This window comes from Labeo rohita, chromosome 3, assembly GCF_022985175.1.
Source record: "Labeo rohita strain BAU-BD-2019 chromosome 3, IGBB_LRoh.1.0, whole genome shotgun sequence".
Classification (NCBI taxonomy): domain Eukaryota; kingdom Metazoa; phylum Chordata; class Actinopteri; order Cypriniformes; family Cyprinidae; genus Labeo; species Labeo rohita.
The window spans coordinates 25,652,099-25,676,609 of NC_066871.1; the positions used below are offsets into that span (position 1 = coordinate 25,652,099).

Consider the following 24,511-nt stretch of genomic DNA (forward strand, 5'->3'; position numbering starts at 1 on the left):
CAAAAAATCTAAATATTTACTTAATATCCTAATGATTTTTGGCATAAAAGACAAATTGATATTGACCCAGACAATGTATTGTTGGCTACTGCTACAAATATACCTGTGCTTATGACACTGAAATACCCTGTTTCACAAATAAGTGACTTTATCACAGTACTGTTGTTTATACGGTACATTGCAGTGAATTTTCATTGTAAGTGCATTGTATAAAATGAGTAAACATTGCTGCATATTTACAAACTGAATAAAATTAATTTATTTTCTAAAGTAATCAACAGAGTTCAAATGGATAGTTCACTCAACTATGAAACTGGTCAAAATAAATATCATCATGTACTCACACTCATGTTGTTCCAAATTTTATGATTTTACTTTTCTCGGTGATTCACACAATTAAATACTCTGAAAAATGTCCCAGTTTGCTTTAATACACACAGTGAAAGTCATACAGGTTTGGAAATGACATGAGGGTGATGAAATAATGACACAGTCTTCATTTTTGGGTGAACTGTCCCTTTAACTTGCATGTAACCTAGAAAACGCAAACTTTGCTTGCGACTACAGAAGTTTAGGCTCACAAAAATATGTCTATCCTTAGACAGCATTTGCGTTGGTGTTTCACTATAGTGTGAATGAAGTCTTTGTAATGTCACAGAGCATGACTGATGGTGCTGTCACACATGTAAAGGAGCGAACAGCAGAAGTCACAGATGTCTTTGTTCGGCTAACGCTAATGCTAATCATGGCTAATGCTGGGGAAAGATTCTCAGAACTCCAGAATTCCAGGGATTTACTTCCACACAACTGAGCTCACCACAGATCTGTGATCTCTAGAGAAGAATGTCCCAAGTGACAAAACAAAACCATGACACTGTTTTCAGTAAACGTAAATATTGAAGTTGCCCACACAAAAAATTCCAAACCTTTTTTTTATTCTTTTTGCATCAGCTTTAGACAGTTTGTGACACTTAGGTCTGCTAAGCAATACCACAATGATAAAAATAAAAGCAAACTTGAAGTTAATAAATAGAACTCCTCTGTATAATGTATTCACACAGCTGTACAATCCCATGGGCCATATATGGGACAATATGACTCTCCCATAAATACAGAGAATCTGTCTCTCTTTTCATTCACACACACACACACACCGCTGTGACCGTGTGTGCATTAGTCTACATGATGGTGCAGCTCTTGGCTCTGTCCTCCCTGAGGGTCGGGGTGGGTTCAAGGGGCGTGGCTTGTGAGCTGACTGGCAGCAGCGGCTGATTAGATATGCGCTTGAGAGCGCGGCGAGAGGAGCTCCTTTTCAGGCTCGGGATGGCCTCACGTCTGACGGACACCAGCGTGGTGATGTGAAACACGTCTCGGACGCTGTTCACGCACATTCGGGACGAACATTCGACGTACGCAACTGCGCCCAGCTCGCGTGCTCGTGAACTCCCCTGATAGAGAGAAAAAAAAACAGTCAGCTTAATTGTACTGTGTCAGAAATATCCCATCTCATTTCTCAATTTCCTTGTCAGTCCTTTCTCTCTCACGCCCTTTAATGGAAACCTTTTTTGATGTTCATATGAATTACAGCAAAAGCCAACCAAATGTCAAAGCAAAAATAAACACGCCACTCAACTTTTTCATCCCCTCCCTTCTCACACTTTTTGTTCATGTCAGCTAATGTATTTTTTTCTCATAGTACTTTCAACGAATAAGGTGCACAAATAAGACCTGAAGCTCCTCTAAAATGCCATTTGTTTCCCCCACAACAAAAGGTCAGTGAAAGTACATGAACATATCTAATAAGCCTCAAACAAAAACATGTAATTTGTGCTTCTAATGCTTTAAAAGTAAAGTAGAATTGCACCATTTTCATGTGTAATGCCGTATATTCTTCTTATTACAGAGCAGAATTACAGAGAGAACTAGGTGTTTTATAATGAAGTGTTGCTACAGTGAGTTGACCCGCTCAGAGCATTGACGTAATAGAGGGAACATTTTCTACCGCTCTCTCTGTAGTTTGGTTTCTGTGTATAATTATAGAGCTTTCTTTTAGTGTCTGTGTGCGCTTAAGAAATGGTTTCAAACACAATGTAAGAGCGGTTGACATGACATTTCAAGCTGTAACATCAGTGAACTGCAGTGTGAGATACAATATTTCAATCTTAAAATATTTAAAACATATTTCCATATAGTCACTAAGGAAGGCAGGGCTTAACCTTAAAACTGAATTATTTTTAGACTTTTTAAAGGGTTCGTTCAACCAAAAATTAGCCATAATTTACTCACCCTCTAGACATCCTAGGTGTATATGACTTCCTTTTTTCCAATCAGTTATATGAAAAAATATCCTAGCATTTTTGAGTTTTATCATTGCATAGGTGGGTCATCAGTCTTCATCGGTCCAAAACAAGTCCAATAAAGTGCCTCCATCCGTAATAAGAAGTGCCTCAAACAGCTCTGGGAGGTGAATAAAGGTGTCCTGTAGACCAGCCAGCACAAGCTAGGTTAAAGTGATTTTTACTTTTTAGTTCCCTACTGAAAAAAAAAACTGCTGCTAAAACCAGCCTAAGCTGGTTGGCTGGTCTTAGCTGGTCAGGAGCTGTTTTTTTCAGCAGGGATATGGACATTTTTCTTACAAAAATGCATCAATTCGCTACAGGAGACCTTTTTTCACCTCCTGGAGCTGTGTGAGGCACTTTTTATTGTGGATGGATGCACTTTATTGGACTTGATTTGGACTGATGAAGAGAAACACCCGTCTATGCAATGATAAAGCTCTGAAATGCCAGGATAATTTTTCATACAACTCCGATTGGATTAATCTGAAAGAAGTCAGTCATATACACCTAGGATGTCTAGAGGGTGAGTAAATTATGGGCTAATTTTCATTTTTGCATGAACTAACCCTTTAAGGGGACTATTTTATTCGCACACATGCTCCTGTATACATTTTACAGTTCGCACACATCTATTTTTGATCTTGAGTTGACAGTCTAAAAGGCATATTTATGCTGCGAAAGGCATGTTTGTGTAATACTATGTGTCTTTGTTCTCATGTTTGTGTAGCAGCAGTTGAATAAACTCTAATGTCCTAAAACAATCTTTCTTCTCTCTTCATGTTCCCATCCCCTGTTTGTGTGTGTGTGTGTGTGTGTGTGTGTGTGTGTGTGTGTGTGTGTATGCTCACCTGTTCATGAGTGACAGGTATGAGTCTCTGTTTGGACAATTCTCGTAAGGTGCTGACATCTGTTCTCATATCCAACTTACAGCCAACCAACACCAACTTTGCATTAGGACAATACTCTTGAGCCTCCACCTGCCACTGAATGAGGGAAAGACAGAATCTGTCATACATAAGTCAGTTTGGGTAAAAGCACCTATCCATCTACTTACCTACCTACTGATCTGCACTAACATTCAAAAATTTGGGGTCACATTTTTTGGTTAATTAAAGGATTAGTTCACTTCCAGAATGAACATTTCCTGATAATTTACTCACCCCCATGTCCTCTAAGATGTCTTTCTGTCTTCGGTCGCAAAGAAATGAAGGTTTTTGAGGAAAACATTCCAGGATTTTTCTTCATATAGTAGACTTCAATGGGGATCAACGGGTTGAAGGTCCAAATTGCAGTTTCAATGCAGCTTTAAAGGGCTCTACACAATCCCAGCCAAAGAGTAAAGGTCTTATCAAGCAAAATGATTGGTCATTGGTCAAACTGATTGGTCCAAAAAAAATAAAATTATATACTATATACTACTTTTTAACCACAAATGCTCATCTTGCATCTCTGTGATGCACGTCCGAGATTTCACGCATTACGTAATCACTTTGGAAAGGTCACACGTGGTTAGTTCTTCATCTGTGTACTCAAAAAGGTAGGACGCAAAACACATTTTCTCCTCCAACTTCAAAAATGTTTTTTTACATCGTTATTTTACCTTTTTAGGTAATGGACGTTTGAGTATGTAATGCGTGTGCAAGTCGAGCATATGTGGTTAAAAAGTATATATATATATATATATATATATTTTTTTTTTTTTTTTTTTTTTTTAGAAAATAACAGATTGTTTGCTAGGTAAGACCCCTATTCCTTGGCTGGGATCATGTCGAGCCCTTTGAAGCTGCATTGAAATTCCAACTTGGACCTTCAACCCATTGATCCCCGATAAAGTCTATCAAATGGAGAAAAATCCTGGAATGTTTTCCTCAGAAACCTTAATTCCTTTTCAGCTGAACAAAGAAAGACAACATCTGAACATCTTGGATGACATGTGGGTGAGTAAATTATCTGGAAATCTTTATCCTAGAAGTGAACTAATCCTTTAATACTTTTATTCAGCAAGGGCACATGAAATTGATCAAACTGATTTACATTGTTACAAATAAGTTTCTATTTCAAACAAATTCTTTCTAATCATCAGAGAATCCTGAAGAAATATTATCTGATTCAACTGTTTTCAGTATTAATAATCATAAACATTTTTTTAGCACCAAATCATCATATCAGAATGATTTCTGTAGGATCATGTGACACTAAAGACTTGAGTAATGATGCTAAAAATTCAGCTTTGAGCACAGGAATAAATTACATTTTAAAATCTATTCAAATAGAAAACTGTTATTTTAAATTGTAATACATTTTGCAATATTAATGTTTTAACTGTACCTTTCTTCCTTCCTTACCCAGCTATGTATAGTATAACAGTATAACTAGTATTGTATATTGTATAACAATGTATAGACTGCAGTAGCTACATTTTGGCAGTAACATTTAAATATTTTATTTCACTTTTATAGCCAGTAGTTGTTTATGCTGTGATACAGCAAGCCTGTGGTGCATCGCTTTCACTCCTTGTAGTTCATGTACACATAATGAGTGCATAATGTAGTTGTGCGTACATCTGAGAGAGAATTAGGGAAGCAATTTGACCAGTAATTGTCTGATTACTCACAAACACTTACACTCATGCACATCCAAATCAAATATTTTATGCCAGTTTTAACCAATTACCTATACAGCATAGTAAACAACAACAGCTTTAAATCTTCTTTCACACCACTGTAGCTTAAAATGACCCAGACGAGACCCTTTTCAGGAACATTCCTGCTAATGCAGAACCATCCAAAGCCAGAAATAGAGACAGCTTTTGTGTGTGAGCAGGCATGGTGCATTTGTGTGTGTGTGTGTGTGTGTGTGTGTTGTTCACCAGCCCCTGCAAAGGTTCAGCTATCTCAGCTATGGCACCATTTCACAGGTTCTGAATGTGTTCAACCATCCATCAAACAGTGCTGTGATCTTTAACCTTAAATGCCACCGTTAACTGGCCAATAGGAGGTCACCGCCTGCCTCTCAACATTCCACAACAGCCGTTAGCTCCGCCTCTGTGGCCTCAGAGGTGAGATGCTGAAGTCACTGGTGTAAAGACATTCAGTGTGTCTGCTATAACAGGGTCAGCAGAAGAACAGTGATGGTTTAGAGAATGAAAGGCTTTTGGAGACATTTTGGGATAAATCACTATCTTATAATTAAAAGTTATATTGTTCAAAAGCTTAGGGTCTGTAAATATGGAAGCCTGTTTCTGCCAGTGAATAAAAAATAGGATAATAAAAAGTTAATTGTGAATTTTTATTTCACAGTTCTGCTTTCCTGAAATTGCAAGTTTACATCTCGCAATTCTGACTTTACGACTTGCAATTGCAAGATTATATCTCACAATTCTGAGGGGAAAAAAAGTCATAATTGTGAAACTCAGAATTGAGATTAAGAAAAAGATGCAATTACCTTTATAATTTTTTAAATATGAGATATATATATAAAAGAAAATGTCTGCTGTGTTATATAAGAGCTAACCACAATTATGGCTTTTTTTCTCAGAATTGCATGCCAAACCTTTTTATTTTATAGTTTATATCTCACAATTCTGAGAAAAAAAATGTAGAATTTAAAATGTGAAAAATGTAAATTTTATTAATATTTAAACATTTCTCATTTATATATGTATTTATATATATTGTATAATGTAATTTATTCCTGTGATGCAAAGCTGAATTTTCGGCAATCAGTACTTCAGTCTTCAATATCAAATTTATTGTCATTATCAATGTCACCAACCATTGTGCTGCTTAATACTTGTGTCATATATTTAATGTGCTGTGATACATGTTTTTCATGTTTTTTGGTTAACAGAAAGTTCAAAAGAACAGCATGTATTTAAAATAGGAATCTTGTTTAAAAAAAAAAAAAGCAAAATAAATAAATGTCACTGTCACTTTGGGTAAATTTAATGTATGCTTACTGAATAAAATATGGAATCCTGTTTCGGCCGCTGAATAAAAAAAATTTTTTATCTCACAATTAGGACTTTTTTTGCTCGGAATTGCGAGATACAAACTCACAGTTGTCAAAAATCTAGACAAAATTGTGAGATATAAACTCTCAATTCTGACATTTTTTCTAAGAATTGCATAATATAAACTCACAATTACGAGTTATGAAGTCAGAACTGCAGGATATAAACTCATGAAAACTCAGAATGGTGAGATATCGCAAATCTAAAAAATATTTCTTTTTTATATTTTATATTTTAACAACTGAATTATGAGTTTATATCTATTTCTGACTTCTGACAATTCTAACTCAACTGTTAGAAAAAAAACTCACAATTGTGTTATAAAATCAGAATTGCATGATATTAAGTTGTTTATGTTTATATCTCACAATTCTGAGAAAAAAAATGTATAATTGAAAATGTGAAGAATGTAAATTTTATTAATATTTAAACATTTCTAATTTATATATGTATTTATATATATTGTATAATGAAATTTATTCCTGTGATGCAAAGCTGAATTTTCGGCAATCAGTACTTCAGTCTTCATTGTCAAATTTCTTGTCATTATTAATGTCAGCAACCTTTGTGCTGCTTAATACGTGTGTCATATATTTAATGTGCTGTGATACGTGTTTTCATGTTTTTTTTGATTAACAGAAAGTTCAAAAGAACAGCATTTATTTAAAATAGAAATCTTGTTAAAAATAAATAAATAAATAAATAAATAAATAAATAAATAAATAAATAAATGTCACTGTCACTTTGGGTAAACTTAATGTATGCTGAATTAAAAAAAGGTAATTGCGACTTTTTATCTCACAATTAGGACTTTTTTTCTCGGAATTGCGAGATACAAACTCACAGTTTTCAAAAATCAAGACACAATTGAGATATAAACTCAATTCTGACATTTTTACTTAGAATTGCAAAATATAAACTTACAATTATGAGTTATGAAGTCAGAACTGCAGGATATAAACTCACGACAACTCAGAATGGCGAGACATAAACTTGCAAATCTAAAATTATATATTATTTTTATTTTTTAACATAACTCAGAGTTTATATCTCACATTCTGAGAAAAAAGTCAGAATTGCGAGTTTGTATCAATTTCTGACTTCTGACAATTCTAACTCAGTTGTTAGAAAAAAACTCAGAATGGCACGTTTATATCTCTCTTATAAGAGTTTATAACTCACAATTGTGTTATAATATCGCGTTCTGAAAAAAAAAAAAGTCAAAATTGCATGTTTATATCTCACAATTCTGACTTTATAACTCACAATTGCGTTATAAAGGCAGAACTGCATGTTATGAACTCGCAGTTGTGAGAAAAAAAGTCAGAATTGCACATTTATATCTCTCAATTCTGAGTTTTTTTCCTCAGAATTATATCACACAATTCCGACTTTTCTGACAATTCTTAGGTATAAACTCACAAATCTGACTTTTGTGCTCCGAATTATGATATAAACTCACACTTGTGAGTTGAAAAGTCAGAATTAAACTTGCAATTGTGAGAAAAAAACTCAGAATTGCATGTGATGAGGGTGTGAGACTAGCGCTGAAGGGTTGCAATGGGTTTTTCGATTTGAAGTCTTTTTTAGTACATGTCTGATGAGAAAAAGACATTTAGAAGTTTGAGGTCACTTTTTTTCTTAAGAAATCAATGCTTTTATTACAGAAGCAATTATATCTCAATTCTGAGTTCTTTTTCTCACAGTTGCAAATTTACATCTCATAATTCTGAGTAAAAAAAGTCAGAATTGTGAGTTTATATCATGCAATTCTGAAAAAAAATCAGAATTGCTTCCGTAATAAAAGCATTGATGTCTTTTTCTCATCAGACATCTACTAAAAAAGACTTCAAATCGAAAAACCCATTGCAACCCTTCAGCGCTAGTCTCACACCCTCATCACCACATAATTGCTGGCATCTGTGTTTAGGTAAAGCTTGTGTTTTTGTGTAAATCCACAATGCCGTCATCCTCCCACTGATAAACACCCACAAACAAAAACTTCTCTTAGTCGACAATTACATTGTGTTTTCGCAGCGAGAGACAAATGCTGCAAGTATGCGCGTGTTTACAACTACAGCTCATAACGTCATTCCAAAATGCGCGGTTGCATTTGTATATACTGATATTTTTCTTTTTTAGGGTAAGAGAAGAGAAAAAGGAAATGAGAGGAGATTCTGACCTTCTTAGGAATGCTGTCCAGCGTCTCCGGTCTGCTGATATCAAAACAGATAAGCACAGCATCACAGTCTGGATACGCCAGGGGCCGTACATTATCATAATACGAGGACCCTGCAGAACACAAGCACAGTGAGGGGTCAGGATAAAAAACGCTTCATTACGACAAAGCTGATGTTCGAATCACAGAGGAAACACTGCTAATGGAGCTCGCGAATGCTGCGGCACGTACGAATTATGTACAGTGGGTCACACGGCAGGGCAGATGATATAAAAGACTGATGTTTCTAAAGTTTAATTCCAGCACAGTAAATTCTTTCTCTTTGGCTGTGTTCAGAATTGCATTTTTAACATTAGCATCCATACTATTTCTGCAGAAGAAAGTATATATACTGTATGCTGTGCACATTTTAGGACACATAGAAAATATGGACACACAATGTGCTCAGTACTTTGAATGGGGTTATGATCTGCCACTGTCTAAAATTGGCATACTCTCTGTCTTTCCTAATCTCCTCTCTCGAACTTTGCATTCATCTCTCACTCTCCTGTCCTTCCCTCGAGTGAGGACACAAATCCAGACATAGACAGCGAGCGATAGGGAGAGAGAGGAAGTGTGAGAGTGACAATGAGTGTTTGAAGCGCTGATCAAAGCTATCAGTTATTATGGGCTGGCCTCAGGAGCCACCCTATGAGCTGCATGTCCCACAATCCTCTCTGGCAGGTCTGTCAACCACGGGCAGGGAAAGATGGTCAAATCTAATTTCTTAGATGAGAGTGCAAATAAGGACGGGAAAAAACTAATAAAGGTGTGTAGAGAGACAGACTGGAATGAAAAAAGACGGTTTCTGTCGTCATATTGCTTGTTTGTTATTTGTTGCCAAGTTGAGTGTGCTAGTCCACAGGGACACAGAAACAGTTTTTTTCTGTTCTCTCTACAACAGCTTGTAAAATAAACTTGTTTACTTAGCTATTTAAATGAGGACATACCATAGACTTCTATTGTCTTTTTTTACATAAACCCCATTATAATCACCAAAACCCTACCCCTACCCCAAGTAAACCTACTATATATATATATATATAGTAATAATAATTAATAATAACAACAAAATGGATATTAATCCTTATACAATTTAATTTAATCATGTATGAAATAATAATAATAACAATAATACAAGTAACAATTAATAAAAATAATAATAAATAAAAATAACACTCAAAGCACTTTACACATTTGGAGGGGGAAGTAATAATAATAATGACAACAAAATTTGAAATATTTTTTATAAAAATTGTAATAACATTGAATTTAATCATGTATGAAATAATAATAATAACAATTATTATTATTATTATTATTATTATTATTTATTTTATTAATAATAATAATAAATTACACACATAGTAAAATATTTATTATAATATTTATTACTATTATTTTATGAATAATAACAACAACAATAATTACTATTATTAATTTATTTTTATATAAAAATAAAGGAATTACTTTATATATATATATATATATATATATATATATATATATATATATATATATATACATATATACTTATAATAAATTCCATGTAATAATAATAATAATAATAATAATAATAATAATTCATTATATTTATGTAGTACTTTCTTGACACTCAAAGCACTTTACACATTTGGAGGGGGAAGTAATAATAATAACAATAATAATAATATATTTTTTAAAATAAAATGTTATTTAATCATGTATGAAATAAAAATAATTATTAATTAATTCGTTCATTCATTCATTCATTCATTAGTTAGTTAGATAGTTTGTTTGTTTGTTTGTTTGTTTGTTTGTTTGTTTTGAATGAATCATTTTCCTTTTATTTCTTACCTATGAATAGAAAGTCCCCAAAGGGTGGCATGATTAAATTTAATGATGTTATTAATAATAATAATAATAATAATTACTATAATTAATTTATTTTAATTAATTTATTTTATTAATAATAATAATAAATTCCATGTAATAATAATAATAATAATAATAATAATAATAAAAATAATTACTATTTTGAATTTGTTTTATATATTTATTTTATTCATAATAAGCCGAGGGAGAGAGAGAGATTTTATTCATAGTAATAATAAATTCCATGTAATAATAATAATAATAATAATAATAATTCATAATATTTATATAGTGCTTTTTCTTGGCACTCAAAGCACATTACTATTATTATTATTATTATTATTTATTTTTAAATGAACCAATTTCCTTTTATTTCTTACCTATGAATGGAAAGTCCCCAAAGGGACATTGTCAAATTTATTTCATGCCAAATTTAGCTCACTTCTCGGGACAGATTTGTCCCCAAAGTATAGCTCAATAAACACACACACACAGAAACAGTGTTTACTGTACAGCTGCTCTGCATCTTGTATGTGTGTATGCTCTTTTTGTAAGACTCCTGTCATCTTTTTTTTATATGTTTTTCTATTTAACAATTTGAAGTCATTCTCATTTATGGTCACTCTCCTCTGCCAATCCAAAAACATTCACACCATGTTAAAAACCACTCATTTCCTGTCTTGTTTGCAGTGGGTGTTAAATGTCTCCACAGAATTCTCGGCCGGTTGTTTTCTTTGTTTTATTTTCGAGACATTATTACTGTGATTAAGTCTGTAGTGCTAGACATAATTTGTGTCTGGTTAAAAACAGTGTGTCCGTATGAAACGCTGACCTGAATGTTTGCCAGTAAACATTCTCCTCCTCCAGTCCCTAGATTCACCTCTCGCCAGCTGTGCAGCTGTGTGTGTGTGTGTGTGTGTGTGTGTGGATGAAGCAAAACTCAATGGGACGTCATTACAGATTGTTGAAGATGTAGCCGTAAGCACAAGAGTGTCAGTTAGCTCAGTAGCAGCACACATATGCTCACACAAACAGCGACAGACACCTCATTAAGACCCATCAGAGACACAGCGTGATAACCTGTGTGAATGTGTGTTTATGTTTGCATTTTCTAGATCTAAACAGGCCTAAGGGTAATGCATAAAAAGGTTAAACTGAAAAGAAGGATGTAGTCAGAAACAATGCCTGATGAAGCTCTTATGACTGAAATGTCGCATGTCCACATACACACTATAACATTTCAGGAGTGACAACTGCATTTAAATATGGGAGTGAATCGCCTAAATTACAGTTATCTGTGTATACAGAAAAGAAACTAGGATGACTGACACTGTGGTAACCATAGCAGTGTTTTACCTACTCATGCGTTTGGCATTCGCTATTTTTGACCTAAGCACTATTAGAGTGACCAAAGACTCATTACGTTCAGCAATTTCACCTAAACCACGTTGACAGAGCCATTGTGTTTTGTTTATGTTTAGAAGGATGCTTTACAGAGCGTGCTCTTCCAGGGTTGCCATGTCCACTCATTATAAGTGACGCTTTTTAAACATCTGTGAGAGTTTATAAAGTAGTCAGGTGCAGGTCGCAATATTTTTCTATGTGGCTTATTTCCAAAATTACCCGTTTGGATTTGTTTATTATGGGCTTGTTCTTATTTGCTGTTTTTTATTGTATCTGGCAACACTGATGAGTCAAGATGGACCTTGTTCACTGTGATTTCTTACACCGTGCATACTGTAGAGAGACACAACTCATTAAATATGTCCATAACAACTACTGGTTGTTACACTGGGTAGAATTACTGCAAATGTACTTTTCACTACCTGCATTTTTCAGGAGTCAATTCAGTTGTAAAATGCATTTGTCACTCCTATAAATTATTGAACTCTGTGTACCGAACAGGATTAAGCACTAAAATGTGAATTAACAGTGTAGTGTGTATGTGGCCTATACACAGACTAGACTATTTTGGCAGAACTCAAGTGACCTAAATTCAAAAATTTGCACATTTGAATAAACTTAAGAAAGTGTACCTAAAGGGAAAGTTCATCTGAATTTTTTAATTCTTTCATCATTCACTGACTTTCATGTCATTCCAAACCTATATGACCTGTTTGATATTTTGAAGAATGTTTATTGACATTTTGATTACACATCATTTATTTTATTGTTTTGTTTTGTTTTTTGTTTGTTTTGTTGTTTTTTTGTTTTTTGATTAGTGATAGTTGTTCATGTTCATAAACTGCCCGCTGTTCTTCAGAAAAGTCCTTCAGGTCCCACAAATTCATTGGTTTTTCTGCATTTTTGTGTATTTAAACCCTTTCAACATAAGAATGATTTTGAGATCCATCTTTTGACACTGAGGACAACTGAGGGACTCATATGCAAATATTACAGAAGGTTCAAATGCTCACTGATGCTCCAGAAGGAAAAACTATGCATCAAGGTAAATTTAACTTATTTTGTCTTCTGAGAAACATGTAAGTATCTTCTGAAGGGCAGTACTAAACGACAAAAATATTATATTTAGGCAAAATAAGAAAAATGTACACATCTTCATTCTGTTCAAAAGTTTTCACCCCCAGCTCTTAATGCATGGTTTTTCCTTCTGGAGCATCAGTGAGTGTTTGAACCTTCTGTAATTCATATGAGTCCCTCAGTTGTCCTTAGTGTGAAAAGATGGATCTCAAAATCATACAGTCATTGTTGGAAAGGGGTCAAATACACAAAAATGCTGACAGAGAATTTGTGGGACCTGAAAGATTTTTCTACAGAACAGCAGACAGTCGAGGATGAACAAGGGACTCACAAACAACTATCACTAAATAAACAAACAAAAAACACAGCTGTGGATAATTCAGGTAACAACACGGTATTAAGAATCAAGTGTATGTAAACCTTTGAACAGGGTAATTTTTCTAAATTGAACTATTATTTTCTCTTGTGGATTCTATGTAAACATCTTTTATGTGAAATATCTTATTCAGGTCAGTACTAAATAAAAAATAATATGCATTTTGTATGATGCCTCTTATTTTGGTAAAATAATTAACATTTTGCAGATTCTGCAAGGTGTATGCAAACTTTTGACCTCAACTGTACATGCAAAGCTACTTGTAGTTAGTAAAATGTCTTGTTAATGACATTTAAAAAAATATATTATGTCATACAGCTCTGGAATGATATGTTACTAAATGATGATTTTAATGTTCCTTGTAAACTCTATCAACAACATCTGTAGCATGCTGTCAATTACCATTTTCAACGCATTTCTCTGTATCTCAAAACAAACAAAAACTGCATTGACAGATATGCGAATACAATGGAAGTCGTACAATTACAGACCTGTACACTTCCTTGTAAGTGGATTTCTGTCAGCATGTTATTTGTTTGATAATACAAACCGAGGGACCATTCAAAATGACTGAGGAAAAGGCTGAAGAAAGCATATAACAAACAAAACAAATCAGACACAGAGAAACAAAGGGAGTCTCTCATTACCATTCAGCATTCTCATTACTCATTTCTCATTAGTCATCAAATCATTAGTTGCCCTAGTTCTCCAGATGGCTGGGCCAAAACACCCATCCAACTCTCGATTTTACAACTGCAAATTCACCTTTCACACACATTCATTACAAATCCCAACAAATCTTGACATTAAGATTTATCCACAGTTACACTATTTTGTAGCTTTCATGTCAAAATGTTTCCTTTTATCCCACACTCTAAGAAAAAAATGGTACAGAAATGTTACATTGCTGGCACGGTAACCTTATTTAGATCTAAGAAGACGCATATTAGTACCTTAAAGGTACATACTTTTACCTAAAATGTGTATTTAATGCATATTGGTGCATATTAATACCTTTTGAAAGGGCATTCAGCTGAATGTGGAGAGACAACTATATGTGACCCTGGACCACAAATCCAGTCATAAGTCGCATGGGTGTATTTGTAGCAAATTGGGTCAAAATTATAGATTTTTCTTTTATGCCCAAAATCATTAGGATATTAAGGAAAGATCATGTTCCATGAAGATATTTTGTAAATGTCCTACCGTAAATACATCAAAACTTAATTTTTGATTCGTGATATGCATTGCTAAGAACTTCATTTGGACAACTTTAAAGGTGATTTTCTCAATATTTAGATTTTTTTGCACCCTCAGATTCCAGATTTTCAAATAGTTGTATCTTGGCCAACATACATCAATAGAAAAGCTTATTTAATCAGCTTTCAGATGATGTATAAATCTCAGTTTAAAAAAACAACCCTTATGACTGGTTTTGTGGTCCATGGACACATATGCAATTGTTATCTTAGTATTTTCATTGTTATTAATTGTTAATGTATTTATTATTTTATTGTATATAAAAATAGTATAATAAAAAGGAAATTTGATTGTATGTAGATTTTAAAATATATTTATTAAAGTGACATTTTTTTTTAATCAGATTTAGCTCACTTGTAGTGACAGATTTGTTCAGATGGTTTCATAATTTTGTAGCACTTAAAATTTTTTAATGTTAAATTGCGTCTTTTTATCCCAGCCTAATGTGCAGAAATGATAAAAAGCAGTGGTTAACTTGGGAATAAAAAAATCCAAATTTAATTAAAAAACATACTAACTTTTGTCAAGAAAAAGATTTTGTAGCTGATTTTATGTCTGGCTCGTTCATCACGTTAGAGATAGAAGGTCAAGTCAAGTTTATTGCATTGTTGGATACAGTATTTCATGCAGAGAGTATACTGCACATTTTTTTGAAATGTAGAAGGTCATCTGGGTATTCTATGCATGCAAAAATGTGCACAGAATACATACTACAAAAATAGTAACAGTAGTATGCATTTCCAAATATAGCCATTGTTTTTGAGACATTTGATGGCACAAGTCACACAAAAAGCACATTTACTGTAATGTAAGTGACCATACACATATTCAAATACTTTGGTTCTGTTTGCCTTAAATTTGGTCTACAAGGTGTTCCACCAGCTTATAGAGTTAATCATTTTAGGTCACTGTATTGGACAATAAAACGATGTAAACATACATATACTTTTGCACACAAAGAAGCTGGGTGCCTGGCTGTTGTCAAGAGGGCTTAATGACAACATTTTAAACAGTGATAAAGTTCATAACCAGCTGAACTTTATTATCACACAGTCCATGCTGAAACAGTCTCTTGTGTCCCAGACTGCGGTATGAGAGCACTTACAGTAAAGCGAAGATTTACTCTAGACAGGGTTACAGTCTGACCCAGCACAACCCTACAGACCAACAACAACAGCAGGAGAGGAAAACATTCCCATAGGAACTTAAAAATGGAGATGACAAGAAAAGAAATTCCCATAAAGGACTTTTATAGCAGGGTGGGGAAACATGCAGAGGCCTAGAGCGGGGGATTTATGGGTCACGCTTGCTGAGAAACCCCCAAAGTGTGTGTCAGGACGACTGTGTGTCAGCAGTGGTGTAGCTTAACACCATAAGTGTGCTAAAATCCACACTGACAGTACTGTCCAAACACGCATACACAGCCCTGAACATATTACTGGAGTTCTGGCTAACTTGTTGGCTTGTTTTATAGACGAGAAGCTTGAATCCACACAAAGCCATTTATATTAGAGATCTCACCCACAGATACAGTCCAGAACTCAAGAGCAATATAACAGGATCATATCCTACTCTGCATTCATAAACCCTGCATTGTCTATTGTGTATTGTTAAATCAAAGCAGCGAGAGTTCTTCTTCCTGACTCTTTGTAGTTCAGACATCACATATTATTTGAGAAAATGTTGCTGAAACACTCCTCTGAGACACTCCAGACAACCAAAAAGCTGTGTTCAATCTTTCTCGCACAAATTCACAAGGGGTCAGCCAGGCCATGGGAGCGGTCAACAGCCAGGAGGGACAGGAATGAACCGTGTCCATGGATAGACGACACTGGCACCATGATTTGTTACAGTAGAACTTTTGCTATTGCATCTATCTGTTTATCTATTCATGCAGAGGCTTCAAAATTTACGCTCCCTGACTTTCCAAATCAGTTTGACGCCACTAAAGAGCACAATGCTTGAGTCACAATGCATCACTGAATTGGACATGTTTGGTCCTGGAATACTAGTACTACCTTTTGCATACTGCCTAAGTTTATATTGATTTTAATATATATAATCATATGCCCTGTTGTCTACTGCAATTTAAAAAAAAAATTGTTTACTATGAACAGTATCCACCTTAATTCTTCAATGAGAAAGTAATCCTGTGGGTGAGACTTCCTGTTCATTAGCTGTTATAGAGAAATACTGAGAAGAGTAACAGTGTGCAGAAAATGGTAAAACTGTAGCGCTAGCAACTACTGTGTATACTGTGTATAATTAATATCATACATTAAAATAATATGGTAAGACACACCAATTTGCAATATCAAGCAGCAAAATGAGTTGTTTTGTACAGTTAAAAATAGCTGGATGCGGATGAGACCGGAAGCCACACCCATGAAATTTACAAGTGGCCATGCCCTTACAGACAAAATAAATGTGGATACAAACTGCAGAAATAATATGTGTGGTATGGTAGCGTGATATTCTGAGTAACTGTTTAATTTTAATACCAAGCCAGATCTCACCTGATGTGTCCCACATGTTCAGCTCAATGCGGTGCTTGTCGATCTCAAAGCTCGCTGTGTAGTTCTCAAACACTGTGGGTACGTAATTCTGCAATGAAAAAAATCATATTACTTAGTCCACTTTAACAAAACATCAACTATTTAAAATATTTAAAAAGTTTTGTATGATCCCATTGCTAAGTATAAAGAATAAACCAATAAATAATGACGATGTTTATGTTTTATTGATGTACCTTCCAATGTGAATCATCGCCTATAGCCTACAGTTGCTATGTGGTTACCCACTTGGGTCTGTCTTCTGGGCTCAGCTACATCAAGCTATTTTTAGCTGTACAAAACAGCTTGTTTTGCTGCTTGATATTGCAAATTGGTGTGTCTTACCATATTATTTTAATGTGTTATCTTATTGAATGAGAAAAGCTAAGAAAAGCTCTGGTTATGTCGATGTCTATGGCAGTCAATCACCACTCCAAATTAACACATGTAGAGTGCAGATGTTCATCTGACATTTTTCTTTAAAATGAGCATTTCTTTCTGGCTACTTTGTATAGGTTTCTACGTAAGTACTGGCACTTCTGAGTGGGTTGAGGCTGGAATTTAGCAAGTTTGAAGAAAAAGTATTTGATGGACGTATAATATGTGTCAGGAGCATTCACTCAGTATCATTATCTCATTTTTGACCGAGATGGCTTTTACCTGGTTTTGCATCTGAATTCTTCACATATAAATCACTTTTTTCGTGAACGAAATTGGTCCAAAAAATAAAATAAAAAAATAAAAAATTCTTTTTTTTTTTTTTTTTCCAGGATCCAATTCCAATTCCAGGATCACACATATATATATATATATATATATATATATATATGATCCTGGACCACAAAACTAGTCATAAGGGCCATGATAGTCATCATTTGAAAGTTGAATAAATAAGCTTTCCATTGATGTATCGTTTGTAAGACAATATTTGGCTGAGTTACAACTATTTGAAAATCTGGAATATGAGGGTGCAAAAAAATCCAAATGAAGTTCTTAGCAATGAATATTACTAATCAAAAATGAAGCTTTGATATATTTATAGTAGGACATTCACAAAATATCTTAATGGAACATGATCTTTATTTAATATCCTAATGATTTTTGGCATAAAGGAAAATTTGATAATTTTGACCCATACAATGTATTGTTGGCCATTGCTACAAAAATACCCGAACTACTTACGACTAGTTTTGTGGTCCAGGTCATAACATCTCAAAAAATGTGTTTTAAGGTTTCATGACCCTTTGAAGAAAAAGGTGGACACTGCGCTGGTTATTACAAGTTGTTGGTTTATCTGTCTTTTTTTATTTGACAGTTGGAAAATAAATGCGAATAGAATAGAATAGAATAGAATAGAATAGAATAGAATAGAATAGAATAGAATGAATCGCGAATTATCCCTTGGTTAACTTAAACTGTCAGACTAGTTCATAAAACATAGTCGCTGTTTATGATTCTGGCCCCAACTTATAAAAGCGTATGTTTAAAAACGCGAATACAATGCGTATGTAAAAATAATGCGTAAAGGGTTTTTTTCTTTCTTCCTCTTGTTTTTTTTATTATTTTGAGACCATCTTCATTCGCACCCTGGTTACTAACAGTCTCACTTCTGCGTCTCGTGGAGTGAACGGCTCCGTGCCAAGTTAAAAACGCGAGGCTCTTGCTCATCTTTCTATCCATTTGCACTCCAGTGTGACCAGTCCCTTAATAGACAAGCACGGGACATCACTCATAACATATTATGAACTTAAATCACACAACTTTTAATGCAACCTACAGTTCATATCAGGCTGCTTTAACACATTCTCTGAGTATTGTCATCACTCCATTCGTCATACTTAGTAACTTATTTTATGTTTTCTTTTTACAGTAAGATGGGTGTTAAAGATAAATAGCATGGTCCGCTCACCTCTGGGTAGTTGTCCTTGGCGAACACATGCAGCAGCGCCGTTTTTCCACACTGAGTGTCACCGACCACCACGATCTTACAGCGGCTGCACTGTCCTTCCATCATCACTATCAGCACAGTCCTAGCGCTTAACGAGCACCATCCGCTGCCTGCTAACGGTCCTTTATAATGCCGAATGAATGATTCAGAGGAGAGACAGTGAGTGGACGGGTATGTGCCAGGGAGAGAGTCCACTCACACAGTGGCGTGCGCCCCTCCCCTGCCCGCCTGTCAGTCTCCCGGTTCCCACGGTGACACCACGCGCTGAGTCTCACCCCCTCTCGCGCGTCATGAGCCGGGCTTGCAGGGTCGTGCTGCTGCCTCTTGACTCACTACCCTTGATTTCTAATGACACGATGTGGTTATCTTGCCTTCCTGCTGTGGTTAGGGCATGGTGTAAATTAAGCGACCCCTCTGGCTCGCGTATGGAAATTGTTTTAACGATGTGATTTAACACATCGCCGATTCGCCCATCCAGGGTTCCCAAGGTCATGAAAAATATCAAGAAAATGTCATTAAATTAAAATCATTCACTTGGAACATTAGTGCAATTTAACAAAATGTCAAAAAGTCGCAACAAGCAATGAAATTTCATTGCTTCATTGTAAGTGCAGTCTCTATGAATTGATTTTAAATTCGTATTTTGCATTAAAAATGATAATGCTGTTTCTAAATCTTACTGTAAAATGCTCTATTGTTTTGTGTTAGCTACAGAGTGTTGAGAAAGTTCTGGTGAGGTTACCTAGACTGCAGCCTATTTTAGATTAGGAAAGTTTGCAAATAGGACTACCTTCTCTTTATAAGCAGAAAATGGTGATTTTTAAAAGAATAGCATGAGTCATCTGAAAACCCTGTTGTATATCTTTGATTAATTTAATTGCTTCTCCAGCACATTTTGGCTCTTTGGGTAATAACCTTATCTTCCTAGAACCACAACACTCAAGACAAAAAAATATAATAAAAACGGTAAATTGATAAAAATGGAGAGATGTTGAACTGTTATATTTTATGAGACATGCTATACTGCTATTATTTTTAGTTACTGTTTGACTTAAAGTCCATTTCCAGAACACAAATTTACAGATAATGTACTCACCCCCTTGTCATCCAAGATGTTCATGTCTTTTTTTCTTCAGCAGTAAAGAAATTATGTTTTATGAGTTAAACTTTTCAGCATTTTTCTCCATATAATGGACTGATATGATGCCCCGAGTTTGAACTTCCAAAATGCTGTTTAAATGTGGTTTCAAATGATTAATGCAGTTGTAAACAATCCCAGCCGAGAAAGAAGGGTCTTTTTTAGTGAAACTATTTATTTTCATCAAAAAAAAAAAAAAAAATACAATTTAAATACTTTTTAATCTCAAATGCCCATCTTGTCTTGCTCTCTCTGAACTCTGTGTATTCTGGCTCAAGACAGTTAGGGTATGTCGAAAAACTGCAATCGTATTTTCTCCCTATTTGCTTGAAATACCACAGTTAATATTTCAATAATTTTACAATTCATTCTCATCTTTACAGCTCTCTGATGTCGGTTATTGGTCACAGTGACTTGCAGGTAAACAAATAAAATATTTACATTTTCAGTGTTGCTTTTATTTTACAATTTTATGACTGAATTAATTATTCGATTTTTATGAACTCACTATTCACTCTCTATAAACTCACTAAAAACTGATCTAAAAGTGCTCTAAAAAAGTAGTCAGATTACATTACCAAAAAAAGAGTAATCTAGATTATGTTACTAACTACAGTTTTTATCATGTAATCTGTAATCAGTAATGGACTACAAATTTTAATTAATCTATCTGGCTCCACTTGCCATGTATATGTAATTAAAATATTTAAAAATAATAACCATTTTATGCTTTTACCTTTTTTTTTAACATGTTAGCATGTTAACAAAGTTGCAGTTTTAGTTCCATTGCTTTTTATCTTTAGTAACACTTTATTTTGATAGTCCACTTTAGACATTCTACTAACAGTAAGTAACTTTGCAACTGGATGTCAGTCATTAGAGTATTAGTAGACTGTCTGCTTAATATCTTCTAACACTCTTCTAAACTTTGCAGTTATATGTCAGCTTATCCTACTAACCCTAAACCCAACCTAACAGGTCTAAGAGTTAGTAGACATGTAGTTGCAAATTAATGAGAATTAGTTGACATGAAGTTGCAAAGTTACTTTACTTTAGTTAATAGAATGCCTAAAGTGGACTATCAAAATAAAGTGTAACTTTTTAATAGCTTTAATTTAAATGTATGTTTCTGCCAAACAAGTTTTCAGTGCAAGGTTGCGTCTACAAGACTCAATTTTTTAAAATTCATTGTAAATGTAATACCGCCATCTCCTGTTCAATTTCGATACTGCAGATTCATCATTGTTGATCGACGTGCATGCGCTCACTTTGTGTATTTTGAGTATAGAATAACAAGTATTAAATCTGATTGAAGAGGGGGCATCTGCGTTTGCTCAGTTTAGCTCACATCAAGGTTTGTATACGAATGCAATAATTCATTTGTTTTAAATGTCATTATGGAGCTATTATATTGTATTTTAAGATAGTGATGTGGTCTTAAGCTTACTTTTAAAATCGTATTAAAATAAAAATACAAAAATAAAAAAGAGATTATAGTAACATTTCATTCAGTACTGGTCAGGAATTTAAATGGTATTCCGTGATTCTGAATACTTCTGTATTGTGTATTTCTCTCAGGCATTCAGTTCACCCCCTAAACCCAACCACTACAGACACCCATCATCCACAGCCACACCCATTAAGCGCCTTCCCTCTCTTACCAACAGGGGGAGACAAATACCACAAGGCCAAGCACTTACGTTATTTTGGTAAGCACCATGTTTGGCGAGCATTTTATGTTGTTTTATTTAGCTCTGAGCTGCTGTCACCGATAAAAACACATAATTATATTATTCTGTAGTTGTAGAAAGAAATTTTAAAAACTATAAATGGGCCTTTGCTAACCACAGGAGGTTAGCACATTCCTGCTGTCACCAATGTTTACTTTCACACAATGGGTTTATGGCCTTCTGAACTGCGTAACTGTACTGTCCTCACAATTTCTTTCAGCGCTATTTCTTGTACAGTCTGTCTGGTTTATTGTATGTAAAGCCAGTTGCACTTTAGCCTAGCTTCTGGTATCAGAGGGTTTGATTATACAGCCCTGAAACAAACAAACAAGCATAAATAAATACTTGTCATACCCCTGGTGAAAAAAACAGCATATGCTGGTAGGTATGTTTTGATGCTGGAATGCTGGTTAGGTATGTTTTGGTGCTGGTTTAAGCTGGTCAAGGACCAGCATGAACCAGCAAAGGACCAGCATAAACCATCTAAGGACCAGCATAAACCATCTAAGGACCAGCATGAACCAGCAAAGGACCAGCATAAACCAGCAAAGGACCAGCATAAACCAGCTAAGGACCAGCATGAATCAGCAAAGGACCAGCATAAACCATCTAAGGACCAGCATGAACCAGCAAAGGACCAGCATAAACCAACTAAGGACCAGCATAAACCATCTAAGGACCAGCATGAACCAGCAAAGGACCAGCATAAACCATCTAAGGACCAGCATAAACCAGCTAAGGACCAGCATGAATCAGCAAAGGACCAGCATAAACCATCTAAGGACCAGCATGAACCAGCAAAGGACCAGCATAAACCAACTAAGGACCAGCATAAACCATCTAAGGACCAGCATGAACCAGCAAAGGACCAGCATAAACCATCTAAGGACCAGCATAAACCAGCTAAGGACCAGCATAAATCAGCAAAGGACCAGCATAAACCATCTAAGGACCAGCATGAACCAGCAAAGGACCAGCATAAACCAACTAAGGACCAGCATAAACCATCTAAGGACCAGCATGAATCAGCAAAGGACCAGCATAAACCATCTAAGGACCAGCATGAACCAGCAAAGGACCAGCATAAACCAGCTAAGGACCAGCATGAATCAGCAAAGGACCAGCATAAACCATCTAAGGACCAGCATGAACCAGCAAAGGACCAGCATAAACCAACTAAGGACCAGCATAAACCATCTAAGGACCAGCATGAACCAGCAAAGGACCAGCATAAACCATCTAAGGACCAGCATAAACCAGCTAAGGACCAGCATGAGCCAGCAAAGGACCAGCTTAAACCAGCATCAAAACCTACCTAACCAGCATTCCAGCATCAAAACATGCCTACCAGCATATGCTGGATTTTTCACCAGGGACGGATGACATAATCCGAGAATATTTTTTTTTTCCATTTGAACAGATTCCTTTGAAAGTAGACATTTCGCTCCACCTTTTTCCTCCGAGTAACCGATTAGCGGCGCCATGAAGGATTCTAACTTCCGTTTGGGTGCTTTCGTGTTCCGGTCTCCATAGAAATCCATGTTAAAATGGTGTAAAAAAGGTCGACTGATTTTAAACCTTTTCAGTATAACTAAATATAAATATGTGCACAGGTTTAACGTTTTCGGCTCAGAAAAGATGTTAATTTGACTAGAAACACCAGAGACCGGAAATGTAAAGCACCGCTCCAGTCAGGTGAGACTTCCACGTTCAGAAAAAGGTGGATAGATATATGTTTCATGTCTGTACATGGAGTTTCGGTTAATTTTTTTCTTCGCTAAAGTTTAAAGAGACTGAGACGGCAAAAAGCGCATACTGTTTGCTTTCATTATTTTACAAAAGCGCAATGTTTCATTGTTATTCTGAGTGTACACAAATGAACGTACAGTCTTTACAGATTCAAAAGATGTTTTAATTTTATCTGTAGAACCAAAAATGATGGAGTATTTTAAGAGCAAGCAACCACACCGGCACCTCTATCTGTTATACAGTGAGCATGCTATATTTGGCTTTCACACTCCATACAGACAGTTGAAAAGTGCTATTTTTTCTTCATTAACATTAGATTGAGCTGCCATGTAAAGTTGCTACTACTTACATATTTCGGATGATAAGCCATATTTGAGGGTCGATAAATGATCGGATGTCCTGCACGATGATCTGTCCGTCACGGACTGCATGACATCAGCACTTCCTGTGAAATTTTTTTTGTCTGCGACTGAGCAACTAATACAGTTTTGGTCGATCAAGCCTCTTCTCGTCAACTAACGGTTAGTCAACTATTTGGGGGCAGCCATGAAATTAATATATAAAAGAGAGTGTATACTTTATTGTGTAAAGGATTTTATATAGGTTCTTGGCTATTTTGAGAGTTTTCATTTAAGGAAACCGGTCCTGGAAGCACCCCTGCCCTGCACATTTTGTATGTCTCCCTCATCTAACACACCTGATTTAACTCATCAGCTGGTTAGTAGAAACTGCACAACATGAATTGAGTGTGTCTGATAAGGGAGACATACAAAATTTGCAGGGCAGGGGTACTTCCAGGACTGGTTTGAAAACCACTGATTTAAGGGAAGTTCATTGGTCTTGTGCTGTGACGA

The 24,511-nt window shown here is 35.1% G+C and overlaps 1 protein-coding gene across 1 annotated transcript; it reads right to left on the reverse strand.

The window, feature by feature from the left end:
* Positions 1-352: 352 nt before the first annotated feature.
* rnd2 (Rho family GTPase 2) lies at positions 353-19,445 on the reverse strand. The gene is made up of 5 exons (XM_051106542.1): positions 19,002-19,445; positions 17,057-17,144; positions 8,534-8,643; positions 3,188-3,322; positions 353-1,448 (listed from the first exon to the last, which is right to left on the reverse strand). The coding sequence occupies exons 1-5, from the start codon at positions 19,104-19,106 to the stop codon at positions 1,179-1,181; spliced, it is 708 nt and encodes a 235-aa protein (XP_050962499.1). The 5' UTR covers positions 19,107-19,445; the 3' UTR covers positions 353-1,178.
* Positions 19,446-24,511: the final 5,066 nt, after the last annotated feature.

Excerpts from the sequence above, each read along its gene's own strand:
- rnd2 (XM_051106542.1), bottom strand. The coding sequence starts at position 19,106 with ATGATGGAAGGACAGTGCAGCCGCTGTAAGATCGTGGTGGTCGGTGAC. Across the intron at positions 3,323-8,533 it reads TGGACAGCATTCCTAAGAAG|TGGCAGGTGGAGGCTCAAGA; the intron begins GTCAGAATCTCC and ends TCCCTCATTCAG. Across the intron at positions 1,449-3,187 it reads TACCTGTCACTCATGAACAG|GGGAGTTCACGAGCACGCGA; the intron begins GTGAGCATACAC and ends TCTCTCTATCAG.